The sequence below is a fragment of the Artemia franciscana genome, chromosome 2, assembly GCF_032884065.1.
Source record: "Artemia franciscana chromosome 2, ASM3288406v1, whole genome shotgun sequence".
Classification (NCBI taxonomy): domain Eukaryota; kingdom Metazoa; phylum Arthropoda; class Branchiopoda; order Anostraca; family Artemiidae; genus Artemia; species Artemia franciscana.
This window is the reverse complement of record NC_088864.1, coordinates 18,522,350-18,542,606: the sequence shown is the minus strand read 5'-3', so window position 1 is coordinate 18,542,606 and position 20,257 is coordinate 18,522,350. Positions and strand designations below refer to the sequence as shown.

Here is a 20,257-nt window from a genome sequence, read left to right as displayed (position 1 = left end):
TATCGAATGCAAAAAAAAAGTTCTAAAGAAAAGCTGGATAGGATAAATTAAAGAGATGGAAGAAAACAAAAAATCTCAGGTGTGAGAATTTACGATATATACGAACGACAAAGTTAGTTAAAAATAAAATCATGATTTTGAATTCCTCATAAAATGACCCAAAGGTAAATCTTCATTTTCTCTCTCCAGAGCTTCTTCAATATTTTTTTCCGTTTCTTTCGCATATTCGGTGTTTTTGTAAAAAAAAAAAATATTAAACAAAATGGTACTTACAGAAATCAAACCTATTCCTTGAACCTTAGAGTATTTTTCCTCCATTGTTAATAGGATGCTAAAGAATGGCTCTTGTAAATGATGACTTTCTTAAGACAATAAGATTTCTTTTTTTTCGATAGTCAAGGTTGTAGTTTTCAAAATTGCCAAGATTAAAAAAATAGTTTTAAAAATCTAGCTGGTCAATTTGTGGTTTCCTGCTTATGTGGGAATTGATAAATTAAATTTTGAACTAGTAAAATGGGTCAGTTTACATAAGAAGCACGTTCTGTTCAAATCAGAACTTAAATTACATATCTTTGAAAAACAAAAAAAAATAACACTTTTATACCCTTTTAACAATAACACCTTAATGAAATTGAAGGAAAATAGGCACAGCAAAGTAAAAGTCAAACATAAAAGATTAAGCAATGTATTTTTTTCCCTTGCTATTTACTTCCTTTTCTATATCGTTTTTCCTTATATAGAAAAAGTAAAAATAGATGCATAAAAAGGCAAACAGAGAGATAAGAAAGAGATCAAGAAAGAGAGAGAGAGAGAGAGAGAGAGAGAGAGAGAGAGAGAGAGAGAGAAAGAGAGAGAGAGAGTGCAAAATTTGTTTTCCCCAATACATGCCAAAACTCACTCTATAGCCTATGACTGACAATATACAAATTTTCAAATATATTTATTACTTAAATATTAATCTCTTACAAAGCAGGAAAAGAAACAATGGCCATATTATGTATACAGAATTATATCTACATCATTCAAACAGGTATACAAAGTATAAACAGATCCAAAACTAGTATTCCTTATTTAGCTCACTTACATCAAACCACGTTCTATCATTTATAAATCTTAACAGCATACTGGAAAACAAAAACATTTTTGCAAAGTGGTTATCCAAGTTACACAAGTTAATACTGAATACTATACTGAATAGAAGATATACCAGAGAGCATCCATATAAGCTTATTTTGTTACTGTAAGCGGCACATGCAGACTTACCTTCGACTTGAAATGTTTATTTTTGGAACGAAACAGAATTCGTATATCCACCGATAATTTCAAAGGATGAGTTTTGTTATTTTCCATGAAAATTGGTTATATTTTTTTCTTTTGATAGAATACTTTACTTTAATCTGATGCTGCGTTTTAAACATCGGCTAAGATGCTTTTCTTTTGCGTTTCTAGAAAGTTTCCGAAAAATATTGTTAAAAAAAGTCTTTCTTTGCCGCAAATGTTCATTAATGTAAGCATTTGATTTTATGTTCAATTCATTTCTGATTTTATAGTAGTACAATCCAAAGATTTGAAAGACAGTTTTGTATTTTTGAATAATCTCAAAACGTTTTCACTTCAAGAAATTAAAAGCTAAATTTCAGCATAAAAAACATTGAATAAATTACCGCAGCTCAATTATCATCTTGATAATTGAGAGCTCCTTGAGATAATTGAGGCTCCTTAATTGATAATTAAGGAGCCACTTGAGATTTTAATATTTAAAGATGAAGCTCTAGTATTGTCCTTAATCTGACATTGTTTTTGTGCGCTATCTATCTTTTGTAAGCTAACCAAGCAAGATTCCTAGATCTCTTTTAATATGGCTGAGCATTTTAGGTAGTGAGTTTAGGCCAGATGTGCCTTCCCTTAGGATATTCCTTGATGGCACGGTGGCACCCACACCAGCGCAACACGGAAAAGTTACTGAAATGGGAGAAACAGACCTTGCAACATAATTTGTGGTGGTGAAGGGAAATGTTTGAATATTTCTACTATCTGCAATTGAGACTCAAAATGATTGGCATTATATTTTGAGCTAAGGCGTTTTGAGACAATATTCGGCTATATATAAAAAAAAAAAAAAAAAACATTACAAGAAATAGGAAGCAGAAATTTAGTCGAAGAGCGTTATCGTCTTTTTGGTGTCAATACTATTAATTTTACTTTGGAGGAAAAAGCCATCTTCAAGGTTCCAATATTATTCGCATAGATTCCTGGAAAGCGGGCGCTAAAGAATGTATAATGGTGTTTTTCAGGTTCGAGAAAATAAAACTAGACGTTGCCATATATTCTATGTTGCAATACTGAGTTTGAAAGCCAAAAAACAATCAGGAATATCCATAGTGAGCTCCATTGGAAGTCCATATTGTCCGTGTTAAGGATAAGAAGCTCCAATGTCATCAGTACTGAGTACTAACGCATGGCGATGGTACCCATAATCGGCTACCAGACGCCACGTGATCAATGATTGAAGTAATTGCCTTTTTGTTTTTGTGTTCACCTTTGTTCACCTTTCATCCAAGCATATACTGCCCAAATCCATGGTTGGTACTATCGATTACTTCAGAGTTTACTCTCTAGCCCTCCAGTACCCTTTGATCCCTAATCCACCTTAGTTCTCTCGCTGTTCTCACTTTTGGTGCGTCAAATTAGGCAACTCTCTAAACATAATCCCACAAAGTACAACAAAATAGAAGCAAAGCTATAAAACAATATACAGCACCTCTTTATAATTAACTGAAAACAAAACACTTCTAAAAGCTTTTCTAAGAATAGCGAAGCTTCTAGGATTATACTGAGAAACAAAACTACCATATACCCGTTTAGCCGATAAAAATTGACATACCAACTCTTTGGCGGAAATTATCAAAATATACACAACGGCCGTCACTAATATTTAGAGCGACTAAACGAATGAATAGTTTCATTATCTTTTCCATATTTATAACTAACTTTGTAAATAATGTACCCAGCGTATAATACATTTCAAAGACAACAAAACAGGTTTAATTTTGAATGAAGGACAATTATTTTCTTGTGACTTTTTTTCAATTTAGTGAATTCCCTTGACGCGTCTGCAATGATTGCAGATATGTCATAAATGCTCATAAAGAATACATAAAGAATAAGATTCCACAAAAAATTAAGAATAAATTTAGACGGGATGATTGCCCGTCTTGATTTTGAAAAATACCTTTATGTGGTATTTTTTACTAAATAAATCGAGCTAAATCCTTCCCTCTCCCCCTGCATGCTTATGAATTTTCGCCCTTAGTTAAGAGAGGGGACGAAAAATTCGAAAAGCAGAACAAACATAATATTGGGATTAAGAATGAGGACTTACAAGGGAAAAAAAGAACAAATCAGAGCATTATGGGGAGGCAAGAGCTGAAATACTACCCGTGAGTACGTGACTGGCTTATGTAATGAGTTACCTGTTTTTTGAGCCATGATCTTCGAAATTCGTTGTCAAGAACGATCTAATTTTCAGTTGGTATACACCGGATCCAACATTAAATTGGTGTAAAACCACTTTAATTTATCTGCCAAACATTTTTGAATTAAATTTATTTTGGTTTTTAAAGGGATAGGAAGATTTTAAAAAGACGAAAATAATAGCGTTAAAAGAAATTTATGATTTTTCATTTCAAAAGTAGGTAATACCCTTTTCCCTCATCTTAACAGGCGATAAAAGATTATGATAGTACAATGTATGAAAACTTTCTATGATATTGTTTCCATGCATCCGGTTAGAAACCTTAGCGGCTACCTCTCAAAACCTTAGAAATTGGCTTGTCTTAGGAATAAATTTTTCTCAAAAAAAAAAAAAAAAAATGCCCCATGTTCTTTAAAGACTGTTTCAAAACTATGATGTTCCTAAGAAACCAACTATATTCTGTATTTTTTGTCGATTAATCTAGAATGTTAATCCTTCATGTGTACATTGCAAACGTGCTATTGCTTTATTACTTTGCCTCAAAACATCAAACCTAGCACAGTCTTGGTTGCTATTAATAAACTTGAAGCATGTGTAAGCTAAGGCTGTTGTTTTGCCTTAAAACATAACACTTATTTATTGTTTCCTATATAATTGATTGTTGTGTGGAAGAACGGAAATCGGCGAACACTGAAACTTTGTAGCGTGATAACCCCCGCATGTACGTACACAAGAACTTCCTGGGAAAGGCAGCAATGAAAAATCTGTTTATTTGATAACTTGAAGAAAATTTCCCCTAAGTTGGGGAAAATTTGAAACTTTTGGAATGGCAGCCCAGGGTCCCTGAGGATATCCCTAAGCTCTTAGGCAACAAAATTCAGCATTCTATAATTTTGCTGAACAGCACTTTGTTTATGATATAAAAGTACACAATAATACCGGATCGGGTCTTAATCTTTTGTCAAACATTCCTAACGCACTGTTTTAACATAGAAAAGGGTCAAACAATCTTCCCCCACAGTTTTAATATAGAAAAGGGTCTAACAATCTTCTCTCGCTGTTTTAATATAGAAAAAGGGTTATTAGTTAATACTTTTTTTTTATAAATAGTCTACCCAGCTATTATCAATTTTCCCTATGATTTGGAATCGTGTCGCTTTCTAAGGCTGGTGTTAGAATGGATTTTTCTTTAATTTATTGCCTTGTAATGTATTACCTTCCAATATCTTCTTCAGCAGCCTTAATGACGTCAACGACTCTTATTTTTCTATATAGACAAGGCGTGTACGGAATGGCAGCAAAAAGTGCCAATCTCAGGGCCATACGACATTTTATTTTTTAAACAAATTTGTAAAAGATACCTATATAAGGGAATTAGCTTTCAAATGAGTTCTTCACGATCCCTTTATAAGGTTCTGGTGTCCACCTAGCAATGAAGGAAAAAAAAGGAAAAAAAACGGATATACATCAGTACTCTCCAAATTAAATACAACTTTTCAGGGTTCTCAGCATGGGGAAGGATGAGAACCTCCGGCACTAGGTTTCCAAAAACAAAATGTTTATGATTTCCCTTGATTTCTCTCTACCAATATTTGCGAGGGGTTTCAAACTCTTTTTTGAAATTCCTGTCAATTTGATTTCTTGATTACTTATTGATGTTAAGCAAAGCTTTGAAAATGGTTGCTATTCCTAAATAAACTTAGAATTTTTGGCTGAGGTTGGTTATCTAATAGTTTGCAGCTAACACTCCAATGCAAAGAAAATAGATCAAAGATTCCTAATAATTTATTGTTGATTTAAATTCAGAGTATGTAAAATAATTTTTCGTTTCAATTTACACTTAAACATAGTGATCTTTATACTATTCAATCAAGTTCTATTCCCTTAGGAGAGGGGGAAAAGCATCTCAATCTCTCAATTTTTGTATCTTTGTCTTATTGATTTCCAATTAATCCACGTAGAGAAATAGGTACCTTGTCCAAATTTAGTTCTAAATTACTCCGAAAAGGAAACGTAAGCCTCTACTTTAATTTGCCTTCATTAATCAGGAGTTTCGAAGGTTTCTTCTTAGGCACGCCAATATACCTCGTCTCCCAGACTTGTTTGTATTTTTAATTATACTCCCCAAATAAGGTCACACTCGAGGTGACTGGTTTGGAGACGCTAATTGACTCTTTAAATTGGTGGATATGAGATGTTATTATCTGGTAAGCAGAACAGATATGCAAAAAGGAAACAGTTAGTGTATACCAGACGTCCAGAAGTGTCATGAAATATTTCAATGGCCTGATTTACAATGGGGTAGAAAGAGCTAATCCGAAATAATGTAGGAATGTCAAAATCTTCTCATTCAAGATTATTTAATAAACTCAAAGGCCTGCAGATTATAGATCCTTATGAGGGGATTGGGATAGGAGAATTTTCAAGACAAGAGGGCTGGATAGCTGTCTATTAATGTTCGCTGAGTGAGATAATATAAAACCTCTTTATTTGAAAGTGCGTCTTGAATATTCTCATAAGAATAATATACCTATTTATCAAATCGAATCGGGCCTGTTCATAGAAACTCAAATTAAGGGGTAGAAAACTAACCCTATTACATTCTAGAAGTAGTTTGAGATTTGCTAAGCCCTTTTGGATTTGTACTAAATTATGTATTCAGAAGTACCATTCAGATGAGCTCAAGCAGTATATTCAAAATACTTTATTCCATAAACTGAATAACCCATCAACTGAATAAACTGAATAACCCATCAACTGAAAAAAGCAGGCTTTTAATTGACTATTCAATGAAATTGTAGAAGATTTTCAGGGTGAGTTTCAGTAGCCCCAAAACAAGCTTGCCAAATGGGCTTACTTTGGAGAACACATAACCAAATTGCAATCAAGGATATGAGTTTGCCTTGTCTTGTCCTTCAAGACTTAATTCAAGGCTGAAAATGAACCAGTCTATGCTTTCTCGAAATTCCACAGTTTAAAAATGTTGAATATGGGATGGCTTCATAAAGGTATTTAATCATGTTACATTTTTATGGCCTCTAATCAGCACAATTGATTCCTATTGCTAAGATTTTATTCCACAAATACATAATTGGTGATCGTAGCTCCAAAGTCCAGAATATTTTTGAAATCTCGCCACGTTTTCCCCTAATTTTCTAAAGTTGTGGGAGTCTGGAATTCTCTTTAATCTTACCACGGTTTTTCTTGTTCCCTCCCTTTTCCTGTTGAATCATCCAGAATGTGTTGTAGAGTACTTGAGTACAAAGAAAATAACTAAACTGGTTTGTCAAAAATGCTTGTTATTTGGCGTCCACATTTTTGCCACTTTCTGATACAACGTCAGAAGACTTTGCTAATTCAAGCCAATCAGATTTTTGATAAAAATTTTTAATTGGCTCGAGAAGTTAACAAAAAATTGCGATTGGTTAAAATTAACGCAAGTGAAACCTTGCTTTTAGTAAAATCTTATTGTGAAAAGGGCGATATAGTATTTTTTATGGCCATTTCTGTTTTGTAAGACAGTCACGTAAGGGGAGAGAGCTGTGTTCCTGTCCCCCAATCTAGAATTCTTAGGATTCTCCCCTAATTTTATATTAGGGGAGAATCCCCTCTCCCCGAAAATTTACATTTTTTTCGTTTTTCATTGTCTTCTTCTTCAAATGTTGTCCCAAAAAAGACAGACGTTGACGTCGTGATGCACAATCTACTTCTTTTTTTTTGCAAAATCTCTTTTTACCAACATTCAAATCTCTTAAGCATCTTATTACTGGCTAAAAGTGGATCCTTTATAATATTCAACTTCAAACCAATGTTAAGTTTTTCAATTAGCTTATTTGCCCCACTCCACATTAATAGTGAACACTTACACAGACTTGCAGGTCTTATAAGGTGAGTAAATCTGGAGACAAATGTTAAGTGAATTCATTTGAATTTCAGTGACCACAAACCCCTCTAAATCTTCTGACTGTGTCCCTAGAACCCATGGCACCGAGACATCATGATTCTATTTCTTAATTTCTAATAATTCATAAGAAAATTGTACCTTAATTATATTTTGATTTGCTTACTTTATTTTATATTATTTATCTTCTATCAAATAGTTCAATGCAGTAGTAACTAGAATGTCTTTATCAAACATGGCCTTAATTAAATAAGCTTGTGGATTCGTTCTTAGCAGAAAAAGTTGATGCGACTAATTCCTTTTCAACTGTGAGTTTTTGCGATTTCATGCACATTTAATTTTGCTCCATTGTAAGTCACATTTACTTAAAACTAAAAAAAATTACGTGTGAAAACACTTGAGGAGAAAAGTACCCTTCTTTGACATAACATCCATGTCACTAGTTTAAATAGTTTGCGAATTCGCCCATGGAAGTTCAAAAGGTGTTGTGTATAATGATTTTCTTAAGATTGCATCTACAATTCAGCCCCACAAACAAAACGTAGTCTATTATTCTGTCTAAACAATTTTCCTATTTTGTTTCTGGATATAGAAAGAAGGGTTTGCTTTACCAAAATATAGCTTATGCTCTGTTTTTACTCCCATAAATAGCGTGGAATTGAAATTTCTGGAACATTTTTTTTTCATAAGAAACGTTTTCATTGAGAAACAACTGACCATTAGTAACAGGAAATAAAAAAAGTGAAACAATTCTGTTTTTCTGCTCTGTCTATATCATAACACGTTGCGCAACGGCACACTTCTTGAGCAACCACGGCCAGACGGTATCAAGAATATTTCACATCAACTAGGTAGCCACTGAAGGAGATACAGTATTCATCCTCGTCATCATCAACTGATGTTTCGCTGCATTATAAGCTACAAATTATTAGTGCCATATACAGCTAGATAGGATCCAATAGAACAAGATCATCAGCCATTACGTCTGATATGTGCAAATAAATGATCCAGTTCATTAAATTAAAGCAAATGAAACACACTGGAAATATTATCCGACTGTACTTATCAATATCATGTATCAATAGCATGTACTTATCAATATCATTTACAATCTAATTAGATTAAATTTCATGATCCAGTACATTAAATTAAAGCAAATGAAACACACTGGAAATATTATCCGACTGTACTTATCAATATCATGTATTTATCAACATCATGTAGCATTATCATGTGCAATGTTTCATCCTCGTCATCATCAACTGATGTTTTCCTGCATTATAAGCTACAAATTATTAGCGCCATATACAGCTAGATAGGATCCAATAGAACAAGATCATCAGCCATTACATCTGATATGTGCAAATAAATGATCCAGTACATTAAATTAAAGCAAATGAAACACACTGGAAATATTATCCGACTGTACTTATCAATATCTGATGGTGTAATACCATACATTTTATTCAGGTCTTTTGGCCTGATTTGCATTAATATCGGACTGTCCTCATCAAACCGTGTACCATTCATACTTTCTTGGACTTGAGCTCCTCTGAACGGACGTCGACAATCTAAGAGATTGTATTTCAGCTCCTGAAAAATGGGAAATATACTAATTTAAAATTAAAATTAAAATATTTAAAATAATACAGCAACCTCAGAAGATCCAGACTTGAATATTTCGGTGGGGGGGGACTTCAAAAGGAAACAAAATAGTTAATTATATAGGACGTTTAAGATAATATTAAAGCAATTATGAAATTCGCTTGGGAGAGAGATGGGTACACTACATGTAAACAATCTTAATGCACTTAAAGTAAAACTATTACGACGAATTTGATCCCAGAATGAATTTTAAACCAAAATAATCCCAATCCCATCCCTATAAGACACATAATTTATAAACACTGAAAATTTAGTATCTGCTCAAAACAATTTCTGGAAGATGCCTTAATTCAATCTTAGCTAATCCCTCTTACCTTGAAAAATGTTTGTAACCCCTCTTCCGTCAAAAAGTTTTTGTGAGCTCCCTTGCTCCTCGTGCTTATTTCTTACGCCACAATATCTTGACCATGATAGAAGTTACCCTTGAATGGAGCGATTGTCTCGTAAACAATTTATTATACTATCGTTCAAATAGTAGAACAGGTTCTTCCGTGTATATCAGACATTACGAAGACCAATTTGATTTTATACACCAAAATGAGTCAATAAGCTATGAAGAATAAAAAAGTAAAAATGATATTCAGCAGCTCTCTAGCCGTGAAATTGGGCTTCATTGATCTTACATGAATTAACGAATTTTAGGGAAGTTGACTTTATCTATATGGGTTATATAAAATAATCAATGGTTAGGCCGCAAGGGCCTAATGCCTCCACATTCGGAAAACTGATTATATATACATAACCAGCACCCAAAGGGCGCAAGCAGCAGCCAAAAAAGATCCAAATTACTGTCTGTGATTTGTTTAAAAACACAGACAATAGCGATTTAGCTCTTCTCGAGTCAGACTAAGGTATATAATGGGATAGGATAATGACCTGCTGTACACCATTTTGCACTCCCAAGGACAGACATATAGTACCGGGAGCTCGGGATTTGCCGGGGCCCTGGCACTCGGTACATGGTAGACTTGTATATATGTGATTACCGCTGTCACTTGTCTTCTAATTTCAGGTAGTGTGAACTTCTTCTTGATTTCATGGTGTCAGCAAAGGTTTGCTGCAACCACGCTCTAACGCTAAGGGTAGTTTGAAAGAGATCTTTTACAGCAAGTACCATGATGATGGAAAAGTCTTTATAACTGCCATCAGAGATGATAAAACCTTTGTATTAGATCTTACGGTGCAAATTTTATCTGTAATTTTAGTAGCACTCACTAGACTCGAGCATTATTTAAATTTTGCGTTACGTGAGTTTATCTTACGTTATGGAAAAGTCAGCACAGTAGTAATATGATGAAAGTTCTGGATGAGTAATTAATAGATTTTTATAGCAATTTAAAAATTTCCCTTAAAAAAAGTTTTAATCTTGATAAAAGCTAGAATTCCCATTTCCATTCTGCATTAAATTTTGTTTTTATAATTTGTTTGTAATGATTGTGACGATCTTAGACGATGACAATGATGGTGTTACAAATTATTACTTTAACCTAGTGTGAAAAGACTCGTTTAAACGGTAACTTTATACTTAACGTAACTCAACCTAACCAACTAAGGATAAAAATTACGTAAGGGATGTGAAAGCTTCACCACTTTAATTTAATCGACGATCAATATGGTTCAGTTTTGATAGCGGACGTGGTGCAGCCCAACAAGTTAAACAACCTGTAGCACATCGAGATTGAAATCCACTTACAGTATATTCTATAATATCCAACTTTGTCCCCCGGGTTATGGATCAAAGCTAGAGCTCAGAGGACCACAACTTTCTATCTTTACCAGGAAGAGGAGGAACTTGATTTATAATCAAAACAAATATACAAAGCCGATTATCTTTCGAAGAACCTCGATTGGTTACAGGAACGGAGAAGTACAATAACGCCTTTGGATAAAGACTTTTCTAGGAGACAAAGAAAATATTAGAGGGACCAAGAAAGGGAAAGACATTTATAAGCATTTTAGTAGGTAAAATGCTATAATCAGTTTAGAGGTGGTAACAAATTCGAAAAAACGTCAAAAATATGAATTGTATGAAAATTTGAAAAAACATGGAGCAAATCATACAAAATTTTGATGTTTTTTGGCCATCGATACCCATTTACATGCATGAGTTCCCGATCCTAACAACTATCGTGGTTGCAATTTTCATTCCTTGTAACTGACAGTTCTATTGCCCTTCCTAAGAGTAAAATGAGTTTACAGGACAATCATCCCCATTCCATGTTCTTTACAACTATCTGTCCCCCAACCTCACCAAGCCAGAATACATTTAATCAAAATTCTCGGATACGGATACTATTTCGGGATACCCCAAATAGGGGAAAATTTGGGGAAAAACTTAGTAACTAGGCCTCCCGGGATGGAATGACACACACCACACATAGTCCCCAGGGCATGGACTCTATAGTATTCACTTTGCCCATTGTTTAAATAAAGGTTTCAATATTGGAAAAGGGGGCATATTTGATGTGGGTTCTCCAAAAGGGATAAGTGTATTAAGGTAATACTTTGAAATACTGTCAAGGGGATCTTGAATCAAATCAAAGAACACTATGTGAATGCAGGTTGCCAAAAGGGCGTATCTACAATATCTCAAAGACACCTAAGGTGATTAAGTTGATACTTTCAAGGAATGTTAAGGGGCAGGGGGGGAGCTAAATAAAATACACAATGTGCATCCAAGTTACAAAAAAAACGAGTCTGCAATATTTCAGGGGGACTTAAGACACTAAGCTGAAATTTTCGGGGTATATTGAGCTAAATCAAAACGTGATGTATTCTTACCGGTTGTCAAAAAGGCGCATCTTCAATATGTCACGTACGACTAAGATCTTAAGTTAGAAAGTTCAGGGGAGCCGAAAGGGGGGGCCAAAATTACTTAAGGAAGGCTGTGGGTATTAAGTTAAAATTTGAGTTCACCTAAAGTTGAAGGGCATGTTTAACTGAATTAAAAGACATTGTGTGCGTCCAGGTTATAAAGTGGCGTATCTATACAATATCAAGTGTGACTATGGGTAATTTTATGGTTTAAGGGGTCCAGTTGATGCTTAGAATGAATATTGGACGGGGTTGTCAAGTTGATTTTAGGCTTGCAATTGGGGACATGGCTTCCTAATTTAAATCTAGGGAATCTTATCGAGGGAGAAAACCGTTTTAAAAAAGTTAATCATATTGATTTTGACTTTTAAATATTTTTTTCATAAAATTGATTTGCTTAAAATTTTAAGCCAAAAAAGACACTTCAATTGCTTTTTCAGAACCAAAAAAACCTGAACCTGAAAACAAATCTGCCTATATTGACTCTTGATATTCTATTTTTATTTTTATTTTTAGATAGCAAATCAAAATTACTTCCTAATAAATGAGCCCAGATAGTATTTATTGAAAAAAAAAACAAGCATATTATTAAAACAAAATACAACACAATAGGATTCTTATAGCGATTAAATAAGATAAGTTTTTTTTTTAAAATGAAAGTAAGGAGCAACGTTAAAACTTAAAACGAACAGAAATTGCTCCGTACATGAGAGGGGCTGTTTCTTCCTCAATGCCCTGCTTCTTGAGCTAAAGTTTAATTTTTTCTTTCAAATCTACTTTTTAAAACAGTAAAAAACTTTAGCGTAAAGAGTGGGGCATTGAGGAGAGAACAGCCCCTTTCATGTACGGAGTAATTTCTGTTCGTTTTGTCGGTCCTTACTTTCATTTAAAAAAACTTGTTTTTTTATTTAATTTCTGAACGTTTTTAATAAATGCATGTTTTGATTTTGGCTCTCCGCACATGATTACTTAAAACAATTGGCACATTAATTTTTTTTTGGCTAAAGGACTTTCTCATAGTTTTTACTGGACGATTTTGATAATAAAAAAAGGGAGGAGGCCTAGTTGTCCTCCAATCTTTTGGTTACTTGAAAAGGCAACTAGAAATTTTAGTTTTTTACGAACGTTTTTATTAGTAAAAAATATACGTAACTTAAGAATTAGCTTACGTAACAAACTTCTATATTCATATATTTTTATGACGTATATGAGGGGGTTTGTCCCCTCGTTAATACCTTGCTCTTTACAGTAAAGCTTAGATTTTGTCCCAATTATTTAAGAATGACCCCTGATTTACATAGGCCGCTGAATAATGAGTTAAAATTCAGGTATTTAGGTGGAGATGAATCCCTCATATGCGTAATAATTTATGTTCGTTTTTAGTTTTATGGCTGCTCCTTACTTTCAGTTGAAAAACTTTTCATGTTTATTTTTCGTTGTTTTTGTTCTATATTTTTATAGAATATTTTAGAAAATTTAAATTTTTTTCTAATTTTAGAAACAATTTCAGAAAATCCTCCGACCCCTTCACGGAAATTCTCTCCTTCCATGACAAAGTCCTCTATGGAAAGATCCTTCCACGTAACCCACTCCCCTCAGCCCCCTCCCCAGCCCTGAAAAAAATCTCCCTGAAAACGTCAGTACACTTCCCAATAACCATTACTTTATGTAATCACTGGTAAACATTTGTAACTTGCAGCCCCTCCCCCGAGGACTGTGAGGGAGTATGCCGTCCCACAAGACATAGTTATTAGCTTTTTTGACTCTGCTGAAAAAAATGGTTATCTCAAAATTTTGATTCGTTGAATTTGAGAAAAAAACTAAGTAATGGAGGGGGCATAGGTGCCCTCCGATTTTTTTGGTCTCTTAAAATGGACACTAGAACTTTTTATTTCCGTTCGAACAAGCTCTCTTGCGACATTCTAGGATCACAAGGTCGATACGATCACGCCTGGGAAAAAGAAAAAAAAAAAAACAAATAAACACGCATCCGTGATCTGTCTTCTGGTAAAAAATACGAAATTCCACATCCTTCGTTACCACAACTGTTTTAAATGATCGATCCATCCCCGTCTATTTTCAAGGTTATAATATGACAAGGATCAGGCTGGCTATGGAAGACCAAAATATAGATTTTTAATTCATTAGTTTGAATAATATTCCCCCTATCCATCCATCTAGAGTTCTACATTTTCAACTATTAAAATTTCTTGCCAAATTTTGTCCAAAATATAAATAGCAAGCCAAAATCATGATTCTCCAGGTGAAGAGCGATATAGGCCACACAAATATTACTTTATTAACAAATGGCCAATAATCGTGTTAACCAATGATTCAATTTAGTTCAATCATTCCATATAATTTACCCCCCCCCCCATAATTTGGAGAAAATAATTATTATATAGTCCATGTCCTCTGACTATCCGGATATGGACCCCTCTTGTCCCCTTCCTATAAACGCACCTGAGTTAATCCCTTGTAAGTGATGTTAGTTGCTTTTCGCTTATACATCATTGATATAGATAAACGTTTATCTTCTTTCCTGTCCACTTAGGCTGCAGAACAGCGTTGCGAACATGGTAAAATTGTGCCATTTTTTGGTAGAATTTAGTGGTCTGGATACAATAAGATAAACCAGAAAATTTCTTGGTAGAGTCAGGGCCACAACCAGGATATTTTTTTCGGGGAGGAATAATTTCTTTGTTGGGGGTTATTTTTTTCGGGGAGAGTGGTATAAATAAAAAAATAAAAATGAAACTTGTTTATATACATTTTGTTACGCTTTTACGAGTTGAACACAAATTTCCGAAAAAAGGGATTCAAACCCTATATCCCCTCTGGATACGGCCTTGGGTACAATTCAAATATTGCTGTATGTTTTGGTTTTACTTTCTTCCTTTTTACTCGGATATCTGTTCAAGTTTTTTTTATAGCAAAAGTCTTCTTCTAGTTAGGGCAAGTTTTTAAAGTTTTTCTCAGATGGTCCAAATTAACCTCTTGCGGTACAATTTTAGTCGGAAAACTGGTATAGTTTATTTCAAAGTATTTGCGACGATGCTGCAGAATACATTGTAATTGTGAGTGAGAGTAAACCGTTACTAGGTTAAGCGACAGGAAAGATGTTCTTCATTTCAATTGAAGGTCTGATATTGCTTCATTACTCTTTGCTTGTATCCTAAGAAACAATCAACATCCATATTCATATTTACAATGAAACTATCCATATCTTTAACAATCATCAATATGCAACCATTATGAACTTCATCATTTGCAGAATCTATTGAAAATTTGAATCTCGGTGTTTCTCCACAAAAGCTATTGAAGTATTAAAATTGTAGCGAGGGAAAAACAAGCATTCCGAGTTCAGATCTTCTTATTCCCCCTTTATAAATCTTCGCTCAAACGATCAAAACCAGAGCTTACATTTGATTTGAATTTAATCAAATGGAAAGAGTGAAACTTCTGAAATCCTTCAGTAGTCACAAGTATGAAATAGCTGAAGACAATTGTTCAACGTATATCGCAGGTAAAGGAAAAGACCGCGCCTCAGCATGTGTAAAAATGCCCCGGAGAGTTGGACAATTTACTAAATTGAAGGAAAGCATTGAAAATACAATTCAAGGAAAGGGTATTCCAATTTCTAAGATATTTGTAGATCTATTACATCCTGCCATCTTTGGCTGCAGTATACATTCTAGTTTTGGGCGGGAGTTAACTCTCACTTGGTCAAGTGAAAAGAAACATTCCTTCATTTCAAGTTGAAGGTCTGACATTGTTTAGTTACTGCTTCATTGTATCTTAATAAACAATCTACATCCATTTTCGTGTTAAAAAAATCCATATCTTTAATGGGTGTCACTAAGAAACCATTATGGACTTTATCAAACAGTTCGTGGTAACGAACTGTAGTAAGGAGCGACCCGGCTCAATAGTAACCAAAACTTTAAAAAATTGAATTTTGATATCAATAGCTACATCAAAAGAATCGCATTTTAATGCTAATTTTAAATATATAAGTTTCATAAAGTTTAGTCTTACCCATCAAAAGTTACGAGCCTGAGAAAATTTGCCTTATTTAAGAAAATAGGGGGAAACACCCCCTAAAAGTCGTAGAATCTTAACGAAAATGACACCATCAGATTCAGCGTATAAGAGAACCCTACTGTAGAAGTTTCAAGCTCCTATCTACAAAAATGTGGAATTTTGTATTTTTTGCTAGAAGACAAATCACGGGTGCGTGTTTATTTGTTTGTTTGTTTTTTTTTTTTTTTTCAGGGGTCATCATATCGCCTAGAATGTCGCAAGAGGGCTCATTTTAACGGAAATGAAAAGTTCTAGTGCCTTTTTTAAGTGACCAAAAAAATTGGAGGGCATCTAGGCCCCCTCCCACGCTCATTTTTTTCCCAAAGTCAACGGATAAAATTTTTTAGATAGCCATTTTGTTCAAACTAGTCGAAAACCATAATAAGTATGTCTTTGGGGATGACTTACTCCCCCAGAATCCCTGGGGGAGGGGCTGCAAGTTACAAACTTTGACCAGTGTTTACATATAGTAATGGTTACTGGGAAGTGTACAGACGTTTTCAGGGGGATTTTATTTTGTTTGGGGGTGGGGCTGAGGTGAGGGGGCTATGTTGGAGGATCTTTCCTTGGAGTAATCTGTCATGGGGGAAGAAAAATTCAAGGAAAAGGGCGCATGATTTTCTAGCATTACTATAAGAAAACAATGAAAAATAAACATGAAAACGTTTTTTTCAAATGAAAGAAAGGAGTAGCATTGAAACTTGAAACGAAGAGAGATTATTACGCATATGAGGGGTTCTAAAAATACTTTAGCATAAAGAGCGAGGTATTTAGGAGGAGATAAATACCTCGCTCTTTATGCTAAAATATTTTTAGTAATTTCAACTATTTATTCTACGGCCTTTCTGATTCAGGGGTCATTCTTCAAGAACTGGGACAAAACTTAAGATTTAGTGTAAAGAGCGAGGTATTAACGAGGGTACAAACCCCCTCGTATACATAATAAAAATATAAGATTATGAAAGTTTGTTACGTAAGTTAATTCTTAAGTTACGTATATTTTTTACTAATAAAAACGTTCGTTAAAAATTTAAAGTTCTAGTTGCCTTTCTAATTAACCGAAAAATTGGAGGGCAACTAGGCCTCCTTCTCCACCCCTTATTTCTCAAAATCGTCCGATCAAAACTAAGAGAAAGCCATTTAGCCAAAAAAAAGAATTAATATACAAATTTCATTTTAATAATTTATGTGCGGAGAGCCAAAACCAAACATGTATTAATTCAAAACGTTCAGAAATTAAATAAAAAAAACTATTTTTTTTTAGCTGAAAGTAAGGAGCGACATTAAAACTTAAAACGAACAGAAATTACTCCGTACATAAAATGGGTTGTCCCCTCCGAAATCCCTCGCTCTTTACGCTAAAGTTTGACTCTTTGCCACAATTCTACTTTTTAAAACAATTAAAAGCTTTAGCGTAAAGAGCGAGGGATTGCGGAGGGGACAACCCATTTTATATACGGAGTAATTTCTGTTCGTTTTAAGTTTTAATATCGCTCCTTACTTTCAGCTAAAAAAAATTAGTTTTTTTTATTTAATTATCTGTAGAATCTATAGACAACTTCGAATATCGGTGTTTCTCCACGAAACTTGTAGGACTATGAAAATTGCAGTGAATCAAAGGACCTGTATTGGAGGTAAAGCAAAGAACGGCTTACTAGCATTTGTAAAAATGCCCCAGATAGCAAGATAATTTACTAAATCAATGGCAAACTATTAAAACGCGAGTCTTTGGTTAGATCTAATAGCTCAGAAACAAGGTGCAGATCAAGGTGCGCACAATTTTTTTTTAATCATTTAAGGAGGGAGGGGTACACAATAAGAAAAGAAAGTAGTAATTCTTAAAAAAAGCACAAGTTTTTGAAAAATAATGAACATTACAAAACATCATAAAACATGAAACTATCAAGCTCATGATTTCAATAAGCCTTCATTACAATAGCTCTTTGACCAATAGCAGTTCTTTAAATAGAAGCTGGATTTGCTGCTTCTATTCTTGAAGCAGAATTTTGTTCTCTAATTCTATTCTCTAATCCTTGATTTATTTGATGATTATTTATGTAAACTTCTGTCTGTAAAAATGAATGCATAATCATGGGTGATTTTAATTTTGATTTGTTGTGTTTGAATAGCTATAATTTTGAGTTTTTTGACTTGATGTTATCGCATGGTTATTTTCCAACGAATCGCCCTCCTTCTAGAATAACTGAACATCCTGCTACTCTTATTGATAATGTGTTTCTCCCTTCAAATTTAGTTCCTGATTCATATTGTGATATCATGATCCATCCGGGATCTGATCATCTTCCTGTTACATGCACGATAAAGCAACGGAGCTCGACTTACGAAAAGACTAGGCGTAAACTTATAAGAGATCTTCGGCCGACAAATTTACATGAGTTCCGTGAACAAATAAGTGTAATATTGTGGGAGAAAGTGTATGAAGAACCAGATCCCTCGCGTGCACTCGACAACTTTCTTGGGATAATTACTCCGATATTTGAGTTTGCTTGTCCCTTGAAACTTACTAGGAAAAAAGAACGAGATATCCCCCGAAAACCCTAGATTGATGATGAAGTTGCTGAGGCTATAAGTGCCCGTAACGCTTGCTTCTTCAAAAGTTTAATTGACTCATTTGTGAAGAAAGTAAAAATGAATATATTCGTCAACGAAATTTAGTGAATAAGTTAAGACGTTCTAAAAAAAAAGAAACATTACATTGGAAAATTTTATGAGCAAAAAGGAGATATGTGGGGCACTTGGCAGACCATTAGCGGTGTAATTAAAGGCAGAGGTAAACATGATAGCCTCATAAATGCTATCACTGTCGAGGGTGTTACAGTCACTGATAAGAAGCAGATTGCTGACAAGTTTGGTAAATTCTTCTCTGGTATTGGAAGTAGAATCAATGAAGACACTTCTCACCGAGACCCAGCGAAAAGCGACACGCTCTTTGAAGATAAACGAAGTGAACATCATAAATTTCAATTTGAAAAAGCGTCAATGAAAGAATTAACAAAAATTGTGAAGAATTTAAAGTCAAATGCTGCTGGTATTGATGGTTTGAATCTGAAAGCATTCAAACTAGTTTCAGTGTATCTAATACCATGTCTTCTTTACCTCGTTAACCTGTCACTTGAAGTCGGCCAATTCCCTAAGGCGCTTAAACAAGCAAAGGACCTACCACTGTTCAAATTAGGCAATAAGTAAGATATGACGAACTGGCGACGTATAAGCTTGTTACCACTATTCTCAAAGATATACGAGAAAATAGTACATCGACAGCTGTATGAATATTTAGACAAGCTTGGAATATTAAGTGAGTCACAGTTCGGTTTGAGAACTAAACATTCAACTGTTCATGCGGCATACCATCTAATGTAGTGTGTTAATAGTGCCCTAGAAAGGAATCTTATCCCTCTTACTGTGTTCATAGATTTTAGAAAAGCATTTGATACCGTTGATTTTAATCTTTTATTAAGTAGGCTAGCATGTTTAGGAGTCGGTGAAAAGTGTTTGGATTGGTTTAGGTCTTACTTGCATGGTAGGTTCATCAAAGTTATGATAGATGATGTGGTAGGGAAACCCTTCAATGTGAATTGTGGAGTGCCCCAAGGTTCAGTATTAGGACCTTTACTGTTTCTTATATATGAGGATACAATGCGCTTTCACCTTCCTGGTGCCTTAGTTACATCATTCACAGATGACGCAGCGGAATCTGTCGAGGATCTTATAGAGATAACTAATGTAGCTCTGGATAATTTATCTCAGTTCACAAAGCATAGTTTTCTTGCAGTGAATATCGAGAAGACTAATTACACGATATTTAGTCGTATTGGTAAAGCTGTAAATAATTGTCATAGTATTCTTGTACAAGGTCTTTCCATTAGTCAGTTTTTTCCAATGTAGATATCTATGATTTTATGTTGATGTAAATTTTGGTTGGATTCATTATTGCAAAGTTTTATCTTCAAAATTGGTTCGTGGAGTTGGTATTTTAAGAAGATTTCATTTTATTTCCTCTACATGTCCTGAAAGCAATTTATTATTCAATTGTCCATCCTTATGTAGTGTATGGTTGTTCATTGTATGCAAGTAATTTTTCTAGTCATGTGAAAAGGGTCCACATTATAAAGAATAAGGCAATTAGAAGTTTGGGTGAATATCTTGCGTGTAGTAGTACTAGAGATTGTTTTAGAGATTTATATATTTTCAATATTGATCTTATTAAGTCTCAGCAGATTTTAATTTTTGTATACCAGGTTTTAAATGGATTTTCTCCTCAGTATTTTAGCAGATTTTATCGATATAATTCAAATTAT

The 20,257-nt window shown here is 34.1% G+C and overlaps 1 protein-coding gene across 1 annotated transcript in view; it reads right to left on the bottom strand.

Annotated features, from left to right (window-relative positions):
• Positions 1 to 925: 925 nt before the first annotated feature.
• The window catches only part of LOC136038076 (gamma-aminobutyric acid receptor subunit beta-like), a 208,159-nt gene continuing 188,827 nt past the window's right edge, over positions 926 to 20,257 (bottom strand). The window contains exon 8 of the mRNA XM_065721074.1: positions 926 to 8,969. Coding sequence (XP_065577146.1) covers positions 8,688 to 8,969 — 282 coding nt within the window. The 3' untranslated portion in view covers positions 926 to 8,687. The remainder of the gene's footprint in view (positions 8,970 to 20,257) is intronic.